The sequence below is a fragment of the Neolamprologus multifasciatus genome, chromosome 2 (genome assembly GCF_963576455.1).
Source record: "Neolamprologus multifasciatus chromosome 2, fNeoMul1.2, whole genome shotgun sequence".
In the NCBI taxonomy this organism is placed as follows: domain Eukaryota; kingdom Metazoa; phylum Chordata; class Actinopteri; order Cichliformes; family Cichlidae; genus Neolamprologus; species Neolamprologus multifasciatus.
The window spans coordinates 23640412-23662327 of NC_140440.1; the positions used below are offsets into that span (position 1 = coordinate 23640412).

The 21916-nt window shown below is 42.3% G+C and overlaps 1 protein-coding gene across 4 annotated transcripts in view; it reads right to left on the reverse strand.

Moving 5' to 3' along the window:
* The window catches only part of unc5a (unc-5 netrin receptor A), a 152271-nt gene that overhangs the window by 38587 nt on the left and 91768 nt on the right, over positions 1-21916 (reverse strand). For 2 of the 4 annotated variants that reach the window (XM_085132415.1, XM_085132424.1), the window contains exons 3-6: positions 10482-10625; positions 8730-8833; positions 7309-7489; positions 1381-1548 (exon numbers count right to left, since the gene is read on the reverse strand). In XM_085132415.1, the coding sequence (XP_084988541.1) occupies positions 1381-1548; positions 7309-7489; positions 8730-8833; positions 10482-10625 (597 nt within the window). The remainder of the gene's footprint in view (positions 1-1380; positions 1549-7308; positions 7490-8729; positions 8834-10481; positions 10626-21916) is intronic. The other 2 variants (XM_085132432.1, XM_085132442.1) reach the window with 1 other exon arrangement.

Sequence of the window (21916 nt, forward strand, 5' to 3'; positions counted from 1 at the left end):
CAGAGTACAATGTAATTTTTGTCACAGCACTCCCAATAGTTGAAATGAAACACTTTCTCTTTGTGGAACAAGAGGAAGATGGAGGGAGGGATGGAGGGAGGGATGAAGGGGGTGGGTGGGTTGGCCTAACAATAGCAGCTTGGACTGACATTAATTTCTTTAAGCTCATGAAGGTCAGTATCCCGCTTTGCTATAGAGGAATGTCAAGCATCCCTGGGCACCCCTCTAATTCAATTACTGGTTGCTCCAACTCCAGTAATTCCAAATCCACCCAGGTCCTTACTCTGACTATGAATCCCTGCTTCCCTTTTGTCTTCCTCCCGCCGTATTCAGGCAGGCCATGTTACTTACAGTCGTGCTTGACATCTAGTGATGTCTTTACATGCTAGATGTGTAAGACAACACCCTGATTCACTGAGGAAGATAACCTCTGTTTTAGACAGGGAAAAGCTGCCAGTGCCAGGGGTGTTGTATTTCCCTCCCTGCTATTTACTGCGCGTGGGAGATTTCTCCTGTGGTCAGCATGGCTGCTGTGCCCCAGCTATACGTCCGCACACTGATCTGTTGGTAGACAAACAGCCAGCTCCTGCGCACACAGTCAGGCTTTCTCTACTTCTTTTTCAGCTTTCCCCATTCTCTCTCTCTCACTCCGGGCTTTGTTCTTGCCTTCCTTACACTGTATCTGATTCCACCTGTCTCTATCCCTGCCTACACCTTACACCTCGTTTTTTTTTCCCCCAAGCTTGCTTTCTCCCTCGCTATCTCTCCCTTTGTCAGGGGCCTAATGTGGGACTGCAAATGAAGCAGCTTGACTTCCATCTCAGGCTACCAGGGATCAATATGTGTTGCTCACTATCAGGCAGGACACTCTCTGCCTCTCCGATGCTCTCACAAGGGAGGATGGGCAAGCAAATGAAACGCCCTCAACTCCTCGCACGCAAACATCGCACAAAGGCCGACATAATTCAGCTTTTTAGTGCCCGTATTTACTACATAATTTGAGCAGCAAACAATAGTGACAAAACAACGTGGCTGTAACCGTGTCTCCTTAAGCAGACGGGTCTCTGAAAGAAAAGCGGTGTCTGCATACAGTGCAAAAGATAAAGTGGTATGTGAACAAAGTGCGATAATAATAAATCACTTTTAGCATGAAGCCTTACTGTGCAGACTAATAGGCTCTGACGTTGCGGTGTAAGAGGTCTAACTGCAGGAAGCAATAAAGCCTGACATCTAAGAAAAAAAAAAATAGACTGTTAGTGTTGGTACAAAAAAAGCAGCCAAAATAAAGATGAAGTGATGACTTCTAGATGCAAAAAAATGCAAAAAGGAAGCCACAGGAAGCCAAGCGCCACAGGACAAACAGGGTTGCCTGGGAGTTACCTGGACAGGTGGCCACACAGGCACTTTTCTGGACGTTCTGCCCCTCACAGGATGTGCCTCCATTCAGTGGCGTGGGGTTGGTGCAGCTCCGACTCCTCTTCTGCCAGCCACGCCCACACACGGCACTGCAGGACGACCAGGTGGTCCACGTGGACCAGCCACCGTTGACTGTCAGACCAGTGCCAAGGGAGGAGGGGGGGATATGGAGGGGTGAGGTAAAGGGGGAGGAAGGTTGTGAGGGAGGGAGGGATGGATGAATGAAGGGACAGAGCAGCCAGGATTACCCGACATGCACTAAGGAAAAATAGGCGTGCTGCACTAGAATAATCAAGACTGCTGTTACATTCTTTGCAAAGTGAACAAACGGAAGCGCGAGAGCAAAAGGGGGTCGCTTCCTGTGTCTGAGCTGGAGTTACACGAACTGCAGTGGAAACAAAATGGCTTCAACAGGGAGCAGAAAAATCTGACGGCGCTTTCCTGGTTTCCCCTCTGAGGAAGGCACAGCTTCTGCGAAGTAACTCACGGGCACGTTACATATCAGAGTCTCCCCCCTGAATTTCACAGAGATAATACGAGGATATAATAACATAATTGTAAAGCCATTCAATTTAAAACCACACTGTCACAGTCATACATGCGTAAAAGCAACAAAACCAACAACAACGTCTACCCCTGGGAACTGCCAACACACTGCTGAGATATAAATGCATCACGGTTGTTCCGCAAATTCGGACTCCGTCCTTCACACGTCCGCCACTGATTTCACACCACAACATATCATTCAACGAAATCAAGTAGGCTTATCTTTGAATTGGAGAGACCACCACTGTATAATTCATTCCTCTTTTGTTTGTTTTTTTAAGATGTGAAACTCAAAAAACTCTGTATTTCTGTTATTACGGCCACTTGTCGGAGCAAACTTTAACCATCCATTGCCACTTAATTGGTACTATGTCTCTCAATCATGCCAGGCAATTACATCAAATCATCCTGTATCTACCGTGTTTCCTCAGACATTCCTGATTTATTGACTTGAACAGCACTGTCGTTCTCTCTCTGTACATACTCCCTTCCTAATTTCCCCCTAACACTCTCCTCTGCTCGTCGTGGCTGAATCATTTCCTTGCCCTCTCTTTGCGATTGATTGCCCGCCACGGCGAGGTAAATTGCCAGGCAACTCGGCCCCTGATTACCTCTTAGAACAGAGTGCAGTCACACCAGCCAGGCCTTGTTAAAATGCATCTCTGGCCCCCTGTTGAACCCCCTTTGAAAAGTAGCAGTTATTATGACTTGCTACATATAGCTAGATTAACTAGCACAGTAGACTGTGGTACCTTCAGCCAACTGATTTTTTTTCTCTTGAACTCAGAGCAACTCAAGTGAAAAGCAGCAAGAGTTTCTTTTGTTTGGTTGAGGGTTTTTTTTTGATTAGCTAAAAACCCTCTATCATCCTAAACCAGTGCTGCAACAGTAATAAACGACATTAAGCAAACAGTGTGATGGAAACAAATAAAATTGCACATGCAAGCAACTCAGCAATTTGCTCCCAACTTTCTGGGTCTTTGAGTGGAAATCATTGTTTGACAACACAAGAAAGGCAAACAAAAGAAAGAGTGCGTATGGTCGTGCCTTCCCAGTTAATTCAGCCCTAGATTGCCTCTTTACATCTTTTAACAACAAGCTAATCAATTAGGAATAATTGTGCTTCTTTAGTTTTATGCTGGAGGCTTAGAGGAATGTATGATAATGTGTTCTGACTGCATGCTCCAAATTAACACATTTTTTGTGTGAAAATGCACGACTCAATTTGCAGCTACATTTAAAGCCGTAACGCTCGGACCCCCTTTGGGTTTGTTGAATTACAAAAAAGAAGAGAGAATTAACCTAATAAAACGAAAGCTTTTTGACAAAGATCTGAAACACACTTGGCTCACTTACTGTTTATTATGCTTTTATTGTTAAATATTGATTTGATGATTATGTTCATTAACTAAAATCATGCAAACACTTTTTCTCTCACTCATTCATCTGAGTTCATCTAAATTGATGCACAAAGACTCTAAAACCACATTCAGATCATGTTTTCTTAATGGGATTTCATCCTAAAAGCCAAAATTCAATGAGGATTTATACAGACGGGCATCTTCCGCATCTTTTTAAAGTCCTCATAGTTTTCTGTTGAGACAAATGTTATTTTTCCACAGTAAGAAAGATGTATTTTTCCACCATACAGCAATTTTACATTATACAACTATTCATCTTAACATAATTTCATGATAAGATATAAAGTCATATGAAAAGATACATATTCAAAGGACTCCATGAATTCCTGTGAAAAACTAAGTACACCCAATGATTCAGTCGCTGAAACACCTTTAGCAGCAATAACTTTACATAATTGTTTTCTGTATGACTTCATCAGTCTCGCCTACATGTTATAGACTTGCAGCTCTCCTCTGAATCATTGTCCCGTGCCATGATCTAATTCAGGCCAAGCTTTAGCTGTCAGACAGGTGGCCTGTATATATTATTTTGGTATAAAGAGAAGTTCCTGGTTGACTCGATGACTGCACGGGTTTCAGGTCCTGTGGCTGTAAAGCAATTCCAAAACATTACCCCTCCACCACCATGCTCAACAGCTGGTAAGAGGTATTTGTGCTGATAACCTGTGTTTGCTTTTCACCATACAGTGGGGCAAAAAAGTATTTAGTCAGCCACCGATTGTCATCATTTTAAGTGGGGGAACTTGCACAGAGGTCAGTAATTTGCACCAGAGGTACACTTCAACTGTGAGAGACAGAATGTGAAAAAAAAAAATCCATGAATTCACATGGTAGGATTTGTAAAGAATTTATTCGTAAATCAGGGTGGAAAATAAGTATTTGGTCACCTCAAACAAGGAAAATCCCTGGCTCTCACAGACCTGTAACGTCTTCTGTAAGAAGCTTTTCTGTCCCCCACTCGTACCTGTATGAATGGCACCTGTTTGACCTCATCATCTGTATAAAAGACACCTGTCCACAGCCTCAACCAGTCAGACTCCAAACTCCGCCATGGCCAAGACCAAAGAGCTTTCGAAGGACACCAGGAAAAGAATTGTAGACCTGCACCAGACTGGGAAGAGTGAATCTACAATAGGCAAGCAGCTTTGTGTGAAAAAATCAACTGTGGGAGCAATCATCAGAAAATGGAAGACATACAAGACCACTGATAATCTCCCTCGATCTGGGGCTCCACGCAAGATCTCATCCCGTGGGGTCAAAATGATCATGAGAACGGTGAGCAAAGATCCCAGAACCACACGGGGGGACCTGGTGAATGACCTGCAGAGAGCTGGGACCAAAGTAACAAAGGTCACCATCAGTAACACACTACAACGGCAGGGAATCAAATCCCGCAGTGCCAGACGTGTTCCGCTGCTGAAGCCAGTGCATGTCCAGGCCCGTCTGAAGTTTGCCAGAGAGCACATGGATGATACAGCAGAGGATTGGGAGAATGTCATGTGGTCAGATGAAACCAAAGTAGAACTTTTTGGTATAAACTCAACTCGTTGTGTTTGGAGGAAGAAGAATACTGAGTTGCATCCCAAGAACACCATACCTACTGTGAAGCATGGGGGTGGAAACATCATGCTATGGGGCTGTTTTTCTGCCAAGGGGACAGGACGACTGATCCGTGTTAAGGACAGAATGAATGGGGCCAAGTATTGTGAGATTTTGAGCCAAACCCTCCTTCCATCAGTGAGAACTTTGAAGATGAAACGAGGCTGGGTCTTCCAACATGACAATGATCCAAAACACACTGCCCGGGCAACAAAGGAGTGGCTCCGTAAGAAGCATTTGAAAGTCCTGGAGTGGCCTAGCCAGTCTCCAGACCTCAACCCCATAGAAAATCTGTGGCGGGAGTTGAAAGTCCGTGTTGCTCGGCGACAGCCCCAAAACATCACTGCTCTTGAGAAGATCTGCATGGAGGAATGGGCCAAAATACCAGCTACTGTGTGTGCAAACCTGGTAAAGACCTATAGTAAACGTTTGACCTCTGTTATTGCCAACAAAGGTTATGTTACAAAGTATTGAGTTGTATTTTTGTTATTGACCAAATACTTATTTTCCACCCTGATTTACGAATAAATTCTTTACAAATCCTACCATGTGAATTCATGGATTTTTTTTTCACATTCTGTCTCTCACAGTTGAAGTGTACCTCTGGTGCAAATTACTGACCTCTGTCATCATTTTAAGTGGGGGAACTTGCACAATCGGTGGCTGACTAAATACTTTTTTGCCCCACTGTATGTGGTGTTGTGCATTATGACCAAACATCTTTGATCTAAAGAACATTGTTGCAGAGGTCTTGTGGTTTGGTCGTGCTGCCATACTCTTTTTCACTTTTATGACCATTTTTTCCCAGTCTTTCTTTAATTATACTGACTACAGAATCTGATATGTAGCTCTTGAATTAAAAAAAAAAAGTTTTTCTCTCTTCTAATTACACAATCTGACCTTGGGCTGAATTTATTGGGATGTCCACTCCCAGGAAGACTTTGTGTTAACACACCTGCATGTTCCAGACCTGTCAGAGGTTCTACTTTTATTGAGGCGCTCACACTTTAATTAAGTGCATTTGATTAGCAGCACCTGGCTGCTAATTACCCTATAACAGCATTAAGAGTGTACTTAGTTTTTCCACAGGACTGAATAGAGTCCTCATTTTGCATTATTATGAGTCAGTGGATTATGTTTAGCGATCACTATTGCCATCGTCGTCTATCTTTCACTACTTAATTTATGAGTATTTATCTATTTACCGCCTTTTATTTTTGATATCGCTTTATTTGAACTGCAACGGCACCTCTCATGGAGCTGTTACCATGCTGTTACCAGCAAATTCAAAGGCTTTAAAAACCCCACCACACATCCCAAGTTGCCCATTCTGTGGAATTTATTTGTAAACCTAATCTATATAACTTCCTATTACAATATTACACAGGTATCAAAAAACAAGAAAGATTTAAATATAGAAAATGAACAGGTAGTGCCTCTTATTTGTGACATGCACTGTGTTTTCTGAGCTGATGTGTCAGATAATAAACAAGAACTGCTGCTCTCCCCCTACAGTGCATCACAGTATCATATTTCTCTGGCAGCCTTAACTAAAAAAAAACAAAAAACACACACCCCGTGTCAGGCATTGTGTCACATTATCCATTTATTATTCTCAATGTTGTTTTCATCAATCGTTCCCTCATGATTTCCATCTTCTGTTCGCGTGGAGCTGAGAATTACGCCAGGCTGTAATGTATTCAAAACTTTTGTAGTGCCAGTAGCTGTGGAACCCTCTGTGATAGTAAATATGCTGTTTCTCTGCATTTTAATAAAGGCCAGTCTGCTTATCAAGCCAAGTCATTATTTACAGTTTGCTGTTAATTCAATTTCTCTTCTCATACTGGATCCACTACAGAGGAGGAGGAAGATGGCAGCCTCGACATCAGAGACTGCCAGCTTTGGCAGAATGGCTGCCAGTAACATTTTAAGTTGTGGTAATTAATGTGCAGATACACCACTCTCTCTTTATGTAGTGATTTATGAAAGAGTAATTCTTGCGCTGCTGAAAAACAGAGCTGACGTATGCAATTTGTCACCATATGTCAAATATGTGAAACACAGTGTAATAATAAAAAACTACACTGTAAACTCTGAATGTAACAGTATGAAGAGCTGACGGGAGACTTGCGCCCACACATCTTCCGTGCAGAAGCATGCAAAGGTTAATGTGGAAATGTGGGACAAGGGAAGCGGCGTGCAAGCTTAAAAGGATTCATCCGAGCAGTTTTCTGCGTTTGTATATTTGGAAGCTCAATCGAGCCCGGACCCCGGCACTAGTCTCTGTGCACAGTTTTGACATCTGCGGAAAGAAGTCGTCACCTACCATAGACAAGGATTGCGGCAGAGGTGCTTTTGCGGCGAGCGACGATGTTTTTGGCCACGCACGTGTAGTTGCCGGTGTCGGCCAGCCGGGCTTTTTTGATGACGAGATTATGGTCGGGCGTGATGACAAAATTGGGGTCACTCGCTGGGTCGATCACATCCTCGTTTCTCTGCCACTCCACCTGAAAACAGATTTCAGCGGTCAAAATTCACTGCAACTCGACAGACAGCAGCTCGCCACCACCCCATACAGCTCAAGACAGTGGCCAGACATGATGTGGATGAGAGACTTCTACGTTGACGGGTGTATGTGTGTAGAGGGGAAGCAGCGAGGTACTTCTTTTCTGATGCAATCACACAGACAAGGGATGACCAGGACACGGCCTGGTGTGGTTACTGAGATACAAATTATTTAACGCCCTGCTGATTTGAATATTTATTCGCTTCTTGTGGGGAAGATTGCAGCTTTTATTTTGTAGCTGCTGGACGTCTCTGTAGCTGTCGCGAACACGACTGGATCGTGCTTTGTGTAAGTTTCCGGGCCCTCTTGCAAGAAGCCAAAACTGATGTTATTTCTTTTTTGGTGTTCTCTCAGATTGGCTTGCTTGTTTTCTTGCTCTCACTTGACCTTGTTCTGTCTCGAGAGGAGCAACAGTGCGGCAGCATTGTTGCTGGTATTACTGCCAGTTGTGATACCGCATATAATTGGGCCTTCTTCCTCTGGTGCACCATCCCCGTTTTCCCCCCGTCGTGACTTCTACTCTGATGTTCTTTTCTGTTGAACTGCGGCTGGCACCTTCCTTCCTATTTCTCTGCAAACTGTCCCTACGCTGTCGATCTGCGATTGGCTAGTCTGCGGTTTCTGGTCTCTGGGCTGTCTGAGCGGCTGGCCTGAGCTCCTCTTGTGCTGTTATTAGAGCAGTTAGTGCCTATCTGGGACCGGGAGGATGCAGCGAATGAGGTGAAACAGCTGGCCCCGGTCTGGTCCTCTAAACACACGCACGGCACGGTGAAACAGAGAGAGAGAGAGCGAGTGTGACTTGAGCAGAACAAGAGATACAGTGCATGGAGAGGCGGGAGAGATACACCGAATGAGATAAGGAAAGAGTGAGGCAAATAGATCCATTAATTATGCATAGGCCTTTAGAGATGCCAAATGGGGAGTGAAGCCTCCAAGCCAATGCTGAGTGATGTGACGAGATGACGTGATATACAGCTTCCCAGAGATGTAAGAGAGATAATAAATCAATAAGGGCAAATAATTAGAGGTGTAATTTATCCGAACAGGGTTGTCTGTTCCCCTGGTGGAATATGCCAGGGAGCTGATCTTGAGCTACTCTGCGGTCTTTGTTCCCTCGGTGAGGAAAGGGTAAATGGATGGCAGATTCGGGCCTATAAATATCTCCCCTATCCGTGTCTCACCTCAGCTTGTGGCACTCCCTCGGGGGGATGGCAGCGCAGCAACACCTCCTGGTCCAATGCCACCTCTTTACCCTGCGGCTCCTCCTCAAAGTTCTTTCTCAGGTCTTACAGGAAAAAAAAGAAGGAAAAAAAAAAGTAGAGAAACAACCAATTAGGATGTGAAAGCTTGCAAAGATTTGAAAGAAACACTTCTCTCTGCAAATAACTTGGCCTGGTGATGTGTCTAAATTTGCAGCTCTTGAAATGTCCGCCAGTGGCCTCGCCGAGCATGTTGCACTCTAGTTGGCCCCTAAGCCACACTGGGATCGGTGGCACCAACCATGTTGCTTATTACAGGCTGCCTGGCTGGTTCAGAGATGCTTGTCTGCTGCCAGAGGGGCCCGGCATCAAGCAAAAGCAATTGCATTACCCCTCACTCCCACCCACTCTCCTCTCCCCGGCATCCGCCAGCCTCCAGCTTCCATCTGTATGACGGCTTGGAGCAGCCACACGAAAACAAAGCCCTGAGGCGCCTGGACAAGAGCTCCTGCAAGCCTGGATGACTGCATGGGGCTTCACATTACGTCTCATTGAATACTTACTGTTGCACAAAGTCCTAGTATATATTTGTCTGTAAGCCCCAGCTGTGAATTACACAGGTAAAAACTGGGAACAGTCATTTCTTGCGGGGGAAATAAATGTAGATCCATTTGTATCAGATGAGCCAGACAGGCCGCCGATAGCTGGCGGGACTGGCACAAATTTGATGTGCTCACCCCGGGTTTCAACTCGGAGCGAAGCAATGTGTTATTGTGTTGTAAGAGGCTGAGGGTGCAGCTGTGAGAATTCCTTTAAACAGATGTTGAGCCTGTCCCGACCAATCACACTGAGAGAAAACATTAAGAGAGGCAGGGAGAAACTGACGACATTCGATTTAATTAAAGCTGATAAATTTGGACTGGAGGAGACTTGAGATGTAACAGTGTTGGAAGTCTCGAACCTACGCCGAGCGAACAGGCGCTGTGCGTGGGAACCTCGCCGATGCGATCGCTCTGGTTATGCCATCGTTATTCAAGCATGTGCGTGTCCTTATCTTACATCTAAACTGACTTTGCTGAGCTCGCACACACGGATGGATAATGAATGTGTGTTTTCAAAACGTCTGGTGGTTTAGAGACGGTGCCGTGTTTGGCTCTGTCTGGAATAATACATATTTATGTGGGAATTAATAGGCGGAATGTTTTAAAATACTCAAATGTAAAATGGCTTCTTCTAATAAAGCTTTTGAGGCTGCGGCGAGGGATGTGTCTGCGTCCCAAACAGATTTATGATTGCTGCACAGCAATAAATTTCAAATCTGTTTTTATTTCAGTTACTTTCATAGGGATCATTTCTGATATACTGTATCCAGCAGAAAATATGCTCATGAATACTCAAATTTAGAGCTTCACCCTTTTCTTTTTTAAGACCTTCCTTGAGCAGATACATTATTCTGGGGTTCTTCCTGCCAGGGTTGGATGTTTTCTTCTCACAAGTATCATCACAGGAAGATGATTTAACTAAACTGTAATCACAGTAGTGCACTGTGGTGCAACAGATCATAATGTTCTCTGGGCTAATTGTTAAATGAAAGTTAGTCTCCCCCTCCCAACCACCCAAGGTGAAAACACAATATTCTCTTAATTACATGCCGACATACAATACACAAGCACCTTGTTAGGCAGCAGGCTTTGGATTTGTAATGATGCAGTGCTCATTTGACAGTGCACTCACAAGCAATCCTGATGTATGCTTTCTGGCTCTTCTGGGTTCCGGTGGTGCTCCAGGCGACGCACTGACACCAGTACTCATCAAGTCCGAAGATCTTCTCCACCTGCTGCCTGGTTATTTCGATTGTCACCTGCATGACTGGCAGCGCTGGAGAGCAAAACCAGAAGAGTCAAAATGTTAGACACGGGACAAGCCCGCTTTGACAGCAGCAATGAGCTAAGAGGCCAGAAATACTTCTCAAAGGAAATTTTTAAAAAAGAACAAAACAAATGAGCTGAACTGATACCTTAAGTGCATTTTGTACCTTGAACTAAACCAGCAAAGTAATTTAGAAAAAGGAGAGGAAGAATAAACAAGCAGAGAACTATAATCATATATAAACAGAGTGCTGTTAACTGCGGAAAATGAGAAGAGAGCCCACAGCTATCCTTGGTGTAATTTGGAGGCATGAATACAGCAACAGTTAGGAAGGAACAAGGAAGTGCTAAACAAGCACATCGACAAACAAAAATATCAAAAATAACCCACGTCTCTATTAGTAAATCCAGGAGGAGGAGGGACGAGTTCAGCATTTCCCCGCAAACCGTGTTGATATAAGTGACGCCACTGGAACACGGGCAAAAGTGGCTTTATTGCTTTTCTAGAGGAATGTAAACAGAAGCCTTCTTTAAACAAAGAAAAATTGGGACAAAATCCAACCCGCTAAACCGTCCAAAACAACACAGCGTTGTTAGAGTCGTATCTCTTCTTTTTTCTTATATTTGAGAAGCAATCTTTCATTTCATTTTCTTTTGACCTTCTACTTGGGACTTGTAATCCATGGGTATTTTCTTATATATTGAGCTGCGACCTTTGATCCCTACCATGTGCCTTACTTTGTCTTCGCCCTGATAAAGAGACTGCCGGTGTTTTCCTTGAGCTTCCAGCTTTCTCCCTCCCACCCCATCTTATCTGTTCTCTTTGTTGTCTTTTGGAGAGAGGGCGTTCATACGAAACACATTTTAGAGTCGCAGAGGAACACATCCTGGAGACTAACCAGGAGCCGCATACAAAGTGCACTATATTCAGATTTCAATGGAAAGCCACTTTCTAACTTCCATTCACACAAAAGCACTCTGACATACTCTTGATTTGTCGGTGACAATCATTTCCAGCTCCAGACTGAACCCGACTGAAGTGAGGAGTGCTCCATTACGCCATCACGACTTCACAGCAAAGAGTATCCGAGCAAACCAGCAAAGCATAAATTGGGATTTTTTTTGCTAAATAATTTGAGGCGTACTGCACATGACTCTGCACGAGCCCAGGCTGGCCCAATGATGACACGAGCTGTCGGCGAGAGGAGGAGGACGGGCTCCACCGCCGGAGGCCACACAGAGTGATAAGTAGCTGTGAGGGTCACTGGCAGACCGCCATGTATTAGTGTCTAAATGCGGCAGATTTTTTGCTATATGTGATCACAGTAAATGTGAGTCCATGTGCAGTGAATCCAGCCCCCAAGCACCACTCCGAGCATCAACAACACCTCGTGCTGTGTGCAACATTTCACCAACATGCTCGCTCGCAGTTAATTTAAAAAGTAGAGAAAGTGATCCTCTTATGTTTACACTGCCTTTTTACAAAGCCTGCCAGAGACTGTCAAAAAAAGTTAGACTCAATTCCAACACGAGACTGGATTGAGAAATCCTCGTTTATTCTTTCTTGTGGTCTTTCTGAAGGTCCACTACCTCTATTAAGTATGTGTGTTTGTTCTCCGTGTGTGCAGCAAGAGTGTTCGGCGCAGGCTGAGAGAGCACCTAAAAGCTAAAGAAATGGCTAAAGTAACAAAATGGGCACTGCAGAGCATGAACAAATGGAGCATAAGAAACCCTCCTTCATTCTGCAAAATAAGCGGCATGGGAAATTTGGCTTTTCCTCTTAAAACACATACACGTGTATGCAACAGCAGTAGCTTTAAACTTTACATACATCACTTAAGGATTATTTCAGCAGCTACATCTTATAGACTCCAAAGAAAAAAAAATTAAGCACAGTACTGAATGAAATGGCAAACTCAGGAGAGCAGCGCTTCTTATTGGATGTATATTTACTTTTGCAGTAATGTGCAAATTCTATCTAGTATGCCAGAAAGCGCTTTGAGAGGGAGAAGTTGCACATTTTATTTTTGCTGGTGTACACAGCAAGTGTGTACTTGTTCTTTTGTGCATCTAAGTAATAAAATCTTTGAAATGCACATTATATATGGGTGAGTACCTGCTGCAGAGCAAAAACTGTGGAAAAAAAAATTAATGTAAAGCATGCACTAAAACCTGAACATTAAACGAACGTTTATTTTGAGGAATCTGTACAGAAACATCTGATCGTCCTGACCTACACTGAGCTCACAGCAAGCAGTTTATGCGCGCAAGCTAGAAAAATATATTTAAATACATGAATTTGAAATTTGGTATAAAGTGATATTCAGTGCTCGGTATGGCTCAAATTACAGTAGCAATTCGTTTGATTAATGCAAACCTTCCTTGTTCTTTGAGCTAGGGGGTGAAAGGAATAAAGATCAGTATGGAGATGCAAAGCATGAACAATAGCAACCTGAGGTGAGAAATCCTAAGAAGAGCAATTTGAAGCTCTGCTTGCCAGGGTAATTGCATTCTGTTTCCTTATCTTTTCCTGTCTCCATAATTACCTGCTTTCTGTGTCTGACACCTTCCAGTAACACTGCTGTGAGTCACTCTGTCCAATTTCACTCCAATTAATAAGTAGGACAAAATAATCTCATCACTTTGAGGACAAAACGCGTCTGTAATTTTACAGCAGTTTATAACGATCGGACAGTCTGCTATTTATTGTTGTTTTCCTCAAAGTCTGCTCCATCAACACAGCTATGAGTAAAACAAAACTTTATGAAAATGACTCAGAGACGACTGACGGAGAAACTACATTATTGATTCCTAGAAAGCCGTCCTTCTGAAAGTGGAGCACCGCCACATTTATGACTCAATTATATTAATATTGATTTATAATAGTATGCTCGCCGCCTTCAAGGTGTTAGGAACGGAAAAGAGGAAATTTACACTTCCCTGTCTGAAAGTGTGCACTTAACATTCCTGTTAAATGATAATTAAAACATGGCACGATTCCTGCAGCCTTTGGTTTGATCTGCAGCCCATTTTCTAAATGAGCTCACATCCCAAACCTCAGTGAAATGAGTGAGAAAAATTTAAAGGGTGATTATGTGATTGACACAGTGTGAATCCAGTGCTGGATCCTTTCTACATTTTTGTAGAGCAGTGGGATAACTTACTAGGCCACATTTGAATACAATTTCTGGAAAGTACACTTCACTATTGTAACACTGCATGGGAATAAATTGGACTGGGAAAAACAGAAAAATAAAACATGAACACAAATGCCACCAGCAGTGGAGTCCTCTCCTGTGGTAATTAATATCACTTTTCACACCAACTACCCGCCTGACAAGCTTTAAAGCTGCAGAAACAAAGAAAGAAAAAGCATATGCACTCACAGGGCTCATCATTAGGTGTACCTGTTCAAATGCTTGTTATCAGCCAATCACATGGCAGCAACTCATTGCATTTAGGAATCTACTGGGATTTTCCCTGCAAAGATTTAGAGAAATTATATCTTATTGGTTGGAGGAGAACGGCCACACAAAGTTATAAGAAGCTAACAGTAACTAAGGCAACCACTTGTTACAAACCAAAACATGCAGAAGAGAATATGAATCCACACCATGTTGAACCTTGAAGCAGATGGGCTACAGCAGCTGAAGACCACACTGGGGTCCACTCCTGTTAGCTAAGAACTGGAAACCGAGTCTGTAATTCACACCGGATCAACAAAACTGGAAAAGCACTGTGTGATCCGATGAGTTGGTAGGGACAAAATTTCTCATAACATGAAAACATGGATCCATCCTACCTTGTATCGAGTTTCAGGTTTGCACCTGTGGAGTAATTGTTCTGGGGACCATTTCTTGGCACACTTTGGGCCCCTTAGCTCCAACTTAGCACGGAGCTGTCACAATGCTCAAATCATCTCAAACTGGTTTCTTGAACATGACAATGAGATCACTGTACTGCAAATGCCTCCACACCTCCAAGTCATTAGAGCACCTTTGGGAGATTCACAGCTGACAAATCCAGCACCTTGTTGAATCTATGCCATGAAGAATTAAGCCAGTGCTAAAGGCAAAAGGGGTCCGACCCAGTAGTAGAAAGGTGCACTAACACATACAGGGTGTATCATCATAAAGACTCATCCGACTTCAACGTGCTTTATTTCCATGTTCACTAGTAACGATCGAAACACATATTGTCAGAAAGGGGGGATTCGCGAGTTCCACGTGGTTGCCAGTAGGTAGCTTAACAACAGCAGTGACTCCTGACATGCTTGCAAAGTATGGGACGAGTTTGACTATCGTATGGACAGATGTCATGTGTCTGGCATCTGTAACCGAGCACTTGTGAACTTGTGAAGTTTTATATACAAAACTTTCAATTTTTGAAATTTATAGCAATTTATCTATATCCATTACTTTAAAAAAAAAAAACAGTTTTGATATCTATCTATATTTTTCTATCTATATTTATCTTTATCTCTATCGATTGATCAATAGATCGATATAAAAAAGAAGTACAGATAGCTCTTCATCTTAAACTTTTGGCTTCACATAAAATTTGAATTCTGCTAATCTTCTGCTTGATGCATTCACAAATCGTTTCACTACTTGTACTACTTTAAAGGACTCACAAGATATTTTCTGCATGATGAGCCGCATTTTTTAAGGCGTGCAAATGGAGCCTGGTCTACCAGAACTCTAGCTCGTTCTTAGAAAGCCTAAATGACAATATCCTGCTTGGATTTTTGTCAAGTGATCCTGAAAACAGGCTGACTTGTGCCACCTGAATAAATTCTAACGTTAATTTTAGCAAACTTGAATTCTTAAACACTAAACCGACCCAATCAGAGCATCTTTGATAGCAAAGTGTTGTTCCTTGGTAATTATTTAAATTCAAATTTAAACACATAACAACTGTAAAATAATCATATGTGTATTTGTAGATTTACCTGAAATACATGCAGGGAAGAGTACTGTGCCCTTTTTAGCAGAGTCACACTCACAAACTCAATTTTAAATAATTTAATAGGGCAATGTAATGCTGCCAGTGAGGCAAAACCCAGAGGGGGAAAAAGTCAGCAAATCATACTGCTGCTGCTGCTTCTGAGCTGTTGAAGGTGCACAGTATTAACTCAAGTCTCAAACAGACAGTTAGAGGTGTTTGAAGAGATTTTAGTGCCCAAATCAAACTTAACATAAAAATATGAGGAGACAAATTGGATTTTGAAAATTATCCAATTTCCCAAAGAAAATTGCATCCTTATTTCCCCGTGATTTCGTTTACCTGAACACAAACAATTATGGTAATCAACAATCTTTGTGTAAAGCAGAGAGAGAGAGAGAGGATGCTTTTATCCAAAAAGGAGGATTGGAAAAAGTATCAAGGCCACGGGCTCGGAGACCCGGAGATAAACCTAACAAAAAACCCCAACCTCAAACAAAAAACACGCATGGCTCTGCCTTGAGAAAGCCTGAATTAAAAAAAATGAAATGGAAGAAATAAAAAAGACGAAGCAAATGCAGAGTGGTTCAGTCATGAATAAACTGACCTTACTATTGTATGATGGAGTCTTCAGGCAACAGAGTACAATACAAGCTATTACTAGATCCACTGGCACACACACACACACACACACACGCACACAGGCACATCCAGAATTACTGTATTGTGTTTTTATTTTAATCTGCGACGAAGACAAGATTATTTACACATGCACTCCATTCAAATGTGCAAGGAGTGTAACGATGAACAAAAGGGACGGGGTCACACTGTGAGAGCACAGACATCTTCCTCTGCGCGTGTGTGGGTAGGATGAATTTCCCCCTGAGCCAACAGGGGCTCAACACACACAGGGTAAACATCATTGGACTCAATCCCGGGTGAGTCGATATTGGGCTTGTCTGAGTGCAGGACTTTATTTTTTCTCTCTCTCACTCTTGTTTTCGCAGTCTCTGACCTCAATTCCATAGGGGTCATTTGCTTATCAAAGGCAAGGACTGGAACTTGCAGGTCCTGAGTGTGCGCTCATTGTGACCAAGGAAATTCAATTAGGCAGCATCCCTACAGTGTGTGTGGGTGGGATTCATCAGTGGATATAGGAGGATTAGGGTTGGGTGACTCTACATCAGGGGAATGCACCATTTCAAGGGAGAGAGTTCACAATGGTTGATGGGAGGCACCACAGATGAACGCTTTTAAGAATGCACTGTCTGCACATCCCGGCAACCAGTCAAAGCCATACTCTAAGGGTTTTATTTCCTCCTGTGGTTCTTCTTTGTACCAAATGGCATCAATGTCATCAACGGCACCACAAGTGTCCAAAGCTTCCTTTTACGAAACCAACAATGTGCTCTTCTGCCGGCCAATTTACCTCTCCTACATGAAAGAAGTCCAGACATCAAGCTAGGCTGGCAAAAAAGACAACTTTGGAGCTCACTAAACAGCCTGTCAAAATCAATCCAAAAGCACAGTCACCTACCAACCTATACAGTATTTACAGCTGCAACCCCATGTCACTGAACCAAGGGCACAACTGCCTCATCCAGTCTTCAAACTTCCATTATCATGTAAAGCAGCCCAGTGATGAGTGGGCCACGTTAGGTGACGACGAGAGCTGAAAATGGCAGGTGGCGCCATAAGCATGCCTCTCCTGACAAGGATAACGTGGCCTTCCGAATAAAGCATGATTCTATTAAAGAGCAGGAGAGACGGGAACAGCTGGGGGACGGGATAAGGAAGCGGGGAGCTTGGTTCACAAGGAATACACTAGGACCTTCCATTCAGGGATGTTGGCGAGGTTGCGACTCAAGTCAGTGGGACAGTGTTCTGGGTCAAGGCTCTGCCTCCGGTTATGACCAGCTTTTCAAGAGCTTCTTTTGATTGAGCTGTCCATTTTTCACAATGAATGCATGCTGCAAGGCCCCTGCTGATGCTCTGAATGTCGTTACAGATTATTCATGGCTGACAAACAGGCAAGCAGGTAGTGCTCCAATCAATCCGGCCAGGTTGAGTCCAATGCCACTCCAAGGAGACTCACGTGGAAATCTGACAGCAGAGGGGGAAGAGTACAGGACGCAGGATGAAAGAAAGATGCCTGGGAAAAAAAAATCTACTTGTGTTATTAAGTGGTCTCTCTTAGGTCCCTCTCTCCTTCTTAGCATATTTTCCTTTAACATGATTTTTAATCTAAGCAATGAATCATTTGACAATAAATAAAAACATGAATAAATAAGTAATGTAATTGTTATCTGAAGGTTACCTTCATTTATGAGGATAATATTTCCGGATAATTAGTTTAATGATTTTGCAAATCCACGGTTCAAGTCATAACATTTTTTTTGTTTTGTTTTGTTTAAAAAAACAAAAGTGAAAAAAAAAAAAGATTTTAGCAAATGATTGGATTACGAATAAAATAACCTCCATTACTTTGATGTACTTCCAGGTCACTCTTTATCTGAAGGACCTTTAAACACGATGGCTTTCATCAGACTGAAAAGCTTTAACCAAGGATTAACCACAGCTTCACATGGTTAATTAGCAAAGGCAACATGAGTGTATGGCTAATTAGGTACAAAGCAATTTCATGTATTTCACAACCTTCATTTACTAAAATTGTTTTAATAGAGAACAGACAGATGTTTTGGTTAAACTGTGTATTTCTCTGCAAAGTTTTCTTAGCATACTAGTAGCTGAGCTACTGATGATGCAATATTTTCCTTTCTGTGTCATGGCTGTCACTTTTTGCTTTTTGTTTTTTTACAGGAGATATTTTGACTTGTCACAGAAGGTAAAGGATAGGTGGAATTAATGCCAGCAGTTACTGTAAGAGTCCAGGTGAGCCACGAAAGAGAAACATGTTTTAATAATTTGTATCTTGTTATTTTTAATCCGAGCAAGCCAATAAAAAAGGCAGTGATCACTGTTGGCATCTCTCAGTTTTTATGACCACTATTCATTTTAAAGCTAATTTTTAAAAACCTTACGATGTAACTAAAGCCCAGCCCACGCAGCATGGATGGATTATCTCAGTTTATCTCCTGACTGAAGTTTGGTAGGGTGACCATATTTTGATTTCCAAAAAAGAGGACACTTAGCCCAGTCATGAAGAACTTTAATAATACTGTTTGCTTAAAGAAAATTTTAACATATTAAACGATGCTTTCTTTGTGCGGTTAACGAATGGTGAAATAAAAAATGTCTCCAAAATCCCCCTGGACAGAACGTGAAAAGTGGGCATGTCCGGGGAAAAGAGGATAGTTGGTCACCCTAAAGTTTGGTCCGTTTACAGCAGCATCCTGCCATGTGATTACATTTGTCCCTAACAATAAGAAACCCTCACATTAACTTTTATCGAGTGGAAAAAAATTTAGCGTTCAACCTCCAGCTTCACTGTGCTAATGTGTTTATAATATGCCAACCATAGCTGTGTAGCTAGCCACCACGTCGTAGCACATCATTATATACCAGCTAGCCCAACTTCAGTAACCCTACAAACGTCACTGCTGTTTAGTTTTTTGTCTTCATTTACGTTGAAAGTGATAGCAGAGCTGTACATTTTAATTTTTCAGGAATGCCTCAGTCAGAGCATGGTATATTATGCTTGGGTGGAAACTAGCGAGCTAACTTCCTGCTAACTTCTAACTCAGTTGAATTATATAAATTCTGTTTTCGAGGATGCCTGGATGTTAAACTTAATTGTTACACCTGGTAAAGCAGCCACATTGATCATTTTATTAAAGATCAAAGAATTTAGAGTTTGTAACTCTCAGTGATGCCGCAGTGTTCGTTCGACGTTGGGACCTGAAGCAGAGCTTGGACCCGGAAACGGCTAATGATGTCAGACTTAAAGACTGGATAGCATGCACAAAAATAATAAGTGGAATGCAGCCATTCTTAATATACATGCTTTCTTTACTTATGTAGAGAGCTTAAGGGATGCCCGTCCCCCATTAAATTCAGAGACCATAATCATGTTGGAGTAGCCCGTTTATTACTGCTGTCTGCATAACATTTAAAGAATCATAAACTTCAACTAAACATGCTAAAAAAAAAATAATAGAAAAAAGTGTTTACAAATATAACACAATTTTTCATGAACTGAATATCTGCAATTTCCTCCATCTCATTTTTCCCTTTTCAGACGATCCAATCAAACCTTTCAATAAAATGAAAACACCAGAATTAAATTCCCTTTCCACACAGTGATATTGACTTCAATCTTTAAATATAGTAGATAGACAAGAAAACAGTGTGATAATAGATTATTTCTTCAAGTTGCCATGTTCCCTCTTTTACCCCCATGTGCAAATCTCCCTTTACAGAGATCAAAAACAGACTTTGAGTTTAAGTCATTAAATATGTGAAAGTAACAGTGCTTTGTAATGTGTTTTACAGCATCACGGACCGCAAGCTCTAACTTGTGACTGATGCATTGAATGACAGCCAGGTTATGGCTGATCTTTTCACACAGAGCGTGGCTGCTTCTCTCCATCAGCCCGTCACAGCAGCTGTGCCATCGTCTGCAAAGCCAACAACCCTGTCCATAACATTTATTCACAGAATTGTGCATAGCAACACATTTTAACTGTACGATGTCACAGACAGCAGCTCCAGTGCATAACTGTAGTTCATCAAGTTAAAATAAGAAGCTTCAGATCTCACCTTTGTGGGTAATTCTGATTTTGGTGATAAGGCTTTGATTATCACTTTTAAATGAATCCTTTTAATTTCTATTTTATTTAGTTAGTGGTAGTTTTCACGTTGAAACAGTTGCTTGGTTGCATGATGAAACGTTGGATTGGCATGCAATCTATGCAGTGTCATCAACTGTCATGGGATCGGGAGTGCTGAAAGTGAATGTTAATTTCTGATATTAGTGTCGTTTGTTTTGTACATTGAGTCAAGGGGCATTGAAACAGTCCATCCACAAGGGGCATAGAAATAATTTAGCAGAGGAGGGTATAGAGGGGGAAATCATCGCACCCCGATTGAGCTACACCATTAAAATTTGCCAAATCCCCTCAGTGTCCCATCACGTTTCCACTAGTAATATAATAAAAGCTCAACAGCAGTAGCCTAACAGCGGGTCAGGTCCCTTACTATGACACCAGACTGCAGTTATTAGTATTGTGTATTCTGTCTGGTTACAAAACTATTACACCACTTAAGATAATTCTTCCTCATGTGTCCTTTTCCATTGTTAACTTGCAATCAAACACAATAAAAATGATTACTTGGAATGCTAAGGCGAGACGGCTTAATTAGATTCAAACCAATTACTTTTCAAACAAAATTTCCCATTTAAATAAAAAAAATCAAAAAAAAAATCTGCAGAGCAGGCCACAACACAATGGGAAGATGATGAAATTTTTGAGTGAAAATGATTTGAGCTCACCAGTAATGAATAATCATGTACACACTCTGTATTCCCCAGGAGAGCGAGATCTTCACAATGCAAGAAAAAAAACAAAAAAAATCCCAACCTCCACTGCCATATTCGTCAGTGACACAACACTACGCTAAGTGCATACACATTCTCACAAGGATGCAGAGTGCGGAATAAATGACGCTCAAGTTGTTTTTAGTTGCACAGGTGTTCACGGGATTAGAACGTGATAATGATATACAAAAACTTCAGAATAGCTCTTCTCTGCACCCAAGCAAAGACATCAAAAACCAGACATTAAAATTGAGTTTCCATTAATGTATTTCACATTTCTATCTGGTTGCTAGCTACCGTACAAAAGCCAGAACTGATTACATCAAATGGACATTAATTCAAAGCAATGGATTTTCCTATTTACACTGTCCCTCCATAATTAGTTTGCCTAACCTTTCTTAATCGTGTACACACACACACTGCACAGAGGCAGTGCCGTGATTTACCATCGTGCCCTTACCAAAGTGCCCTTTTTGTAATTACTCTCCATCCAATATCCTAACCCCTGATGATTGGCAAGAGCAAAATGTTCCTGATGCCACAGTCTTCTGGCTGGGAGTGACTGGGACCTGCTCCTTTATCTCCCACACACACCTTGTCCTACTGCGAATGAGAACACGTCGGAGGTGAAGGCCCTGAGCACTTTGCTTCTGCTTCCATTACATTTTGCAGAGTGGGAGGATCTGATAGAAGCTTACCCACATGAAAGCCGTGATAATTTGCTCGGGCTAACATGTTTCTCTCCCCCTTGTCTGACATGGCCTTGGGCGCTGAAGTAAATAAGGAAAGCTGCTTCAGGTAAAGCCAGCCTAGCTCCCATCTGGTTGCTGAGTGCTCTGCGCCATAAAAATTACATTAAG